The sequence below is a fragment of the Salminus brasiliensis genome, chromosome 18, assembly GCF_030463535.1.
Source record: "Salminus brasiliensis chromosome 18, fSalBra1.hap2, whole genome shotgun sequence".
In the NCBI taxonomy this organism is placed as follows: domain Eukaryota; kingdom Metazoa; phylum Chordata; class Actinopteri; order Characiformes; family Bryconidae; genus Salminus; species Salminus brasiliensis.
The window spans coordinates 23578778-23584817 of record NC_132895.1 but is presented as its reverse complement, the minus strand read 5'-3'; the positions used below and the strand labels follow the sequence as shown (position 1 = coordinate 23584817).

General features: G+C 43.3%; 1 protein-coding gene across 1 annotated transcript; it reads right to left on the bottom strand.

The window, feature by feature from the left end:
* Positions 1-3790: 3790 nt before the first annotated feature.
* adrb2b (adrenoceptor beta 2, surface b) lies at positions 3791-5501 on the bottom strand. The gene is made up of 2 exons (XM_072661931.1): positions 5263-5501; positions 3791-5119 (listed from the first exon to the last, which is right to left on the bottom strand). The coding sequence occupies exon 2, from the start codon at positions 5114-5116 to the stop codon at positions 3863-3865; it is 1254 nt and encodes a 417-aa protein (XP_072518032.1). The 5' UTR covers positions 5117-5119; positions 5263-5501; the 3' UTR covers positions 3791-3862.
* Between the last annotated feature and the right edge of the window lie 539 nt (positions 5502-6040).

The following is a 6040-nucleotide window of genomic DNA, read 5'->3' as shown; positions in this document are numbered from 1 at the left end:
TAAGACAGTAACCATTTTAAATGTGTATTCTGTAAAAAATACAGTGTTTATTTAATTGTGTGAGGACCCTCTATCTCTCTCTACCGGATCATTGATTCCAGAAAGCAAATCGAAGCTTCAAATACAAACTAGCATAAGTACCCACCATCTTTCAGATGCTCAAATAGGCACAGTCTCTGCTGAAACACGCAGCAGCTCAATATCCTCTCCCCACTGAACAGGAGATCCCCAAAGACTAAAGCATAATAAACGCTCATGGCTAGCTGACAGTCTGAACAGGCTACAGCGTGACGTTCTACGCATACAAACGCCTACAGAATCACAATGCTTGTAAACATAACTGTAGCTAGAAAATCTAAAATCTAGACAGCACAAGCGTTTGGTTAGTACATGGTGCACATTCACGGTTAACGAGGCAGTGTGGAGGACTTATCCATACAAGTTGTCACCTGCTGTCCTCTTTTTTTTGGAACATGTGTACACTATAAACCATTATAGTAGGCCAACAACTTGGGCTACGTTTACACAGTGGCTAAAATCCCATTTTCTCACCAAATCCGATGTTTTTAAGCTGTTCAATCTTTTTATTTATTAATGTGACCTATATCCGACATTCATCTGAACAGTTTAAATGAGAAATGCTGTCGGTTTTATCTTTGCCAGCATTGCGACAGCTTGGTTTATTCCCGAAAACGCACTCAAGCTCTCTGTCTAAAAGGGCACGTTATTTGGCCGCTTTCTTGGTTTGCATCCTCCTGAGGCCACGATTGACCTTCCTTTAGGAATTTCTTCAAACACGGAGCGGTTGCATTAATTCCGATCTGGCTGTTCAGACTGAGTCGCCTTGCCGTGTCTCGGATATATACCGATTTCTGTACTACATATGAAAGGGGCCCAAATCGGAACTTAAAATGTCAGATTCAGTGCGTTCTTTGCCATTCACTCTGCCACACAGATCATAGCTGTGTCGCATATGACAAAAAAAAGGAAAAACATATTTGGGCGTATTTGGTCTTAAATGGGTCTGATCTTAATGACCTAGGTTAAAGGTTGCTTCACCTTGCAAGACAAACATGTGAAACCAGGCCCAAAAAAGGAATTATAAACATATAGCAGTCGTTATTCCATATGATACCTTAATTCACTTGTCCACATTTAGGAACTTGGAGGGCCTCTGGGTTTGTGAATGCTTATTCCGTGCCACTGAATGTCACCCGAAGCTTCGCCATGGAGAGCAGCCTGAGTCAGACCCCAGGCTCATCCCAGAGCACAGATCTGGCGGGGTGGGGGTTGGGGGGGGAGGTAAATGCTGCTTGGCACTTTACCACTGCAGAAAGATGCGTCTCTGGGATGTGTGTGCTGCAGTCATAGAGTTGCTTGTCTTCAAGCCCCAGAACCGTGGCCATGTCCGTTCCTTTTCCTAACACCAGCAGCACCTCAGTTGAGCTCCGCCTTTGCATTACCCCTCCAGTTCCAGGCATTTCTCTGAAATCTGATCCAGTCAAGCGCAGATGCGCTATATAGTCCATTATATCTTCGCAACCATCTCTCTGTAGTGCAGGAGGTTGAATTTGCAACATTGGTCAAGTTTTCTTCTTGCAATTTAGGCCTTTTTTTAGTTCTTGGTGTGGTTACCTCAAACATTCGCCTTGCTGTACCTCAGTTCTGAACACGGACCCAATGGCTGCAACATGGCCCGTTTCTTCGACTGTGTCTTGTCTTTGCATTTCCTCTCGTAACTGATAACCACAGTCAACAGAGTGGCATTTAAGCTGCACTCATGTTTGGGTCTACTGCTTCACCTTGTGCTTTATATCTACCAGGGCGTGCGTTTAATCCACACATCGATTGACAGGGGGAGGTTATGTACATTTCCTATGTACTCTCCGTACACCTTAATGTTTCATTCTGTGCAAGTAGCTGCTTAGGTTGGAGGGATAATGTGCTTACAAGTACAGTACCTAAAGCAAAGCACCTATTCTTATGCTTTGCTGTTTAAGCTTTAATGTCTCAGACATGTCCAAAGCAGCTTATTTGACCAAATCAATCCCGACAGCAGATGATTCTTAAATACCCCAGCTCATAGCCAGGCGTAGAACCTTGTACTATAGCAGCAAGCTTGTGCATCGTGCTGCTGTCTGTATTGATATACTTGTAGGGACCTTCCATTGATAGAATGATTACTGTAGCTAATTAACACTACACCTAAACCAAACCCTAACTTTCAGTAAGATCTGTAACCAAACGTAAATTATTGGACTGTTTTTTTTTTTAAAGGTTTTTAAAATAAAATAGTAGTTTTTGAGAAAAAAAAAAAGTAAATAAAAAGTCTCCATTATACACACACACACAAACACACACATTCATGAAAGGAGCTCTGGTAATGTCAAATCGCAGAACACTGGCCTCTGCTCTTTGGGTCTATGCAAGTCAGTGCACCTTCAGTGGAGGGATTTCAACACAGAATTATTACATAACCATAAGTCAGTCTGAAGGACTTGTTGTTGTATGGAAATCAGACCACATTCTCTTACGTTAAAAAAAAATTCCCATATTAATGATGTAAACACTAGAATTATTAACAATAAAAACAAAAGCAAATGTTGAAACAAAATGAGGCTTTTTTTGTAGCACAATGTCCCCTTTCCCCTCTGGCCAGTTTGCTCAATAATCTCTGTAAACATTACACATGAACACTCATGAAAACAGACCACCCACCCCCTCATTGAACATGCAGTCATTGACAGAAATGGTTTGCAATGCATATTCTGAAGGGACTAATAATAATAATAATAATAATAATAATAATAAATAGTTCATAGTTCTGGCACATTCAACATAGAGCATGAAGCTGCCTTCACACCTTCTCCCCAGCCTTAATAATGGCTTTCAATCACAAGAATTTTAGACGTGATTCTTTCTTGTGGCCTAATGCAGTCCTTCAACCCCATCACAACACTAGATTATTATTATTTTTTTTATAATAGGCAGTTGTTTATAGCTGTGAAGGAAGCAAGCCGCAATCGTAACACGATTACCCAATGGAAATGTTAACGGGGTAGGGTTGAAGTACACAGACTCGGGAGGTCTGAATATTGCTGGGGTCCTTTTTCTTTCTTTCTTTTTTTTTTTTTTTAACTTTTTCATAAGTGCAGCTGGTTATAGCACAGGCGGCTGGCTATGTCCACCTGTTGCTCCTTGTCAGAGGGTTGGATTTCCTCCCCCTTAGACAAGGGATCACAGAGATGCAGGAGCCCCTGGCTTAAAGACAGCTTCAGCTTTTAAATGGAATGTAACAAGTCTGTCTTGCACAAAACATCACCTTGTCTCAGTAGCAAGCAGGCCCCATATTAACCGAGCCTCATGACATAAACGTGCTGATCTTGGATCAGCACCTCTCATTTATATAGTAGTGTTCATTAAGAAATACAAGGCAACACTGATCCAATTGTGCAGTCTGGTTCCAGAAGTTTTTTGAGTTAATGAAATGCAAACTTGTTACAGTGAAGACATGGGTCATGAGGTAGGCTAGAAGTAGAGGTATCCAGTGTTTTACAACCACACTACAGTTTCAAGTTTTGCTGTATTTTGTACCTACATTTTTGGCGATGCAGATGGATCTAGGTATTCATTGACAAGTGCTGGGAACTATGCACCACAGCTCAAAACAGTTCAGTAGTGGCATATATCCTTTTACAAGTATGTGAACTAGTATGAGCATAGGTTTTCATGAGCTAAAACGTTCATACGTCATATTTCAATTTCTTCACTTACCAGACGGTTCTGAAGACATAAATGTATGGGATCGGAAATGGAAGCAAATAATGACAAGAAATTGTATTTCAAAGACGTTCAGAAATGGTTAAATAATGGATGTCAGAGCTTTGTTACAATTCCCGTTTGTGTTGGAAGTGCTAGGAGGCAAAGAGCTAGCACCTAGCTCTACTGTTCCACATTCACGGAGAGGTGGCTGCCTCAAACTGGTGGTCTTGATGTGCTGTTGCCAGCTATGGCTGCCGTAGATGTATCCCTTTTTGTTCCTTGTGGAGGAAAACTTCTTCGAACGTCTAAAACACAGAATCTCTTGGAAGGCACATCGAAACTCAGGACTCCGGCAGTAGATCAGGGGGTTGAAGGCCGAGTTGGCATAGCCTATCCAGTTCAAGATCCTGAAGGGCAACTTAATGTTGTCCATTTTCCAAATGGCTGCCGCCACGTTGAGCACGAAGAATGGAAGCCAGCAGAGTGTAAAGGTGCCCATGATGATACCCAGGGTCTTCAGAGCTTTGTGGTCTTTCAAGCAAAACCTGGTCCTTCGGTTCCTCACCTCGTTCCCATCCTGGGTGCCGAAGCTCTGTGTCCGAATGCGACCTTCCACCCGGTCGATCTTCTGCAGCTGCCGCCGAGCCTCCTGGTAGACGCGGCCGTACACAAACACCATTATCACCAGCGGGATGTAGAAGGAGACGATGGAGGAGGCCACTGCGTAAGCTGCATTAGTGTTGAAGTCGCAGCAGTAGGCATTTTGTAGGCAGTCCTGTGCCTCTTGCTCCTCCGACACCCACCACTCCATATGGATGGGCAGGAAGGAGATAAGGCCTGCCACAACCCACACCGCCAACACCACCCAGCAGGCCTTGCGTTTGGTCAGAACTGACTGATAGCGCAGGGGCCATGTGATTGCCAGATAGCGGTCCAGGGCTATCACACACAGCGTCTCGATACTAGCCGTGACGCATAGCACATCCGTGGCCGTCCAGAACTCGCAGAAGAAGTTGCCAAAATGCCAGGTGTTCAGGAGGATGTAGCAAGCACCAAAGGGCACCACCAGAAGCCCCATAACCAGGTCAGCGCAGGCCAGTGAGCTAATGAAGCAGTTGGTGACAGTTTGTAACCGCTGGAAACGCGCAATGGCAGTGATGACCAGGACGTTGCCAAAGACGATGCCTAAGACCAGAAGTCCCATCAGTATACCCAGGATCACCATCTCTGCATCACTGTACTCTGAACCAGCCTGAGAGGAGCTATTCCGTGCTGGCAGCGAACCGTTTAGCTCTAAGGACACATTCGTGAGCATGGAGGTGTTGTCCACGATCCATGCATTCTCTCCTTCCATAATCTACAGTGTGACAAAACAACCAGTACAGAGAAGATAAAAGGTAAAAGTCAGTGTCAGATCAATGTCTTAAAAATGCAAATGTCATTTATTTCTAATTTCTATGAAGTCATTTCAATTCTAGACTCAGTATTTGTTGTACTCACTAAAAGGAGAGTTCCTCGGCTGCCTCGACACAGTTCTTCCGTTCCCTGGAGCCCATGAGATACTCCAAATGTAGTCCTTTTGAAGTCCCAATAATATTTATTTATTTATTAAAATTTTTTTTGGCTCTTACATACTGTTCAGCACATGGTACTCATTGGCTGCTCTGTCTCTCCTCCTTTTTTTTTCTTTCTCCCTCCCTCCGTCTCTCTCCTTTCCGAGCACTCTCAGCATTCGAGCACATGAGGTCTCCAGGACTGAATGTGCCTCTGACTATCAGCTAGAGCCTTATAGCAGCTGGTGACATCACACCCCACCAGCAGCCAACCAGAAGCTGAATTTCCTGTAACACTCTAGATAGCTGCCTTAGGAAGAGTGGTAAAACTTCTCGTGAGACTAAACCAGAAGTCATGTTTATGTAACACTAGCTGCTAGCATGAACCTGAACTAAAGTTCTTGTAGGTTATGATTTTTTAATTATTATTATTATTACTCAGATTTCATGAATTGTAAAGGAAAATATTGTTCAAATAGAAAAATTCTACCGTTTGATTTTTTAGACATCAATTTGAATAATTTTTGGTTTTCTGGTGTTCTTTTTTTGTTTCTACTCACGCTGGGGGTTTTGTGTGTGTGTGTGTGTGTGTGTGTGTGTGTGTGTGTGTGTGTGTGTTTCTGAGCTTTTGTTGGTTCTTCCAGTCAGTGTGGCTCGGCCCCTCCCCAGGCTAAGACCACACCATGTCTTTGATGACATTGAAATGACATATTTACACAGGTGAA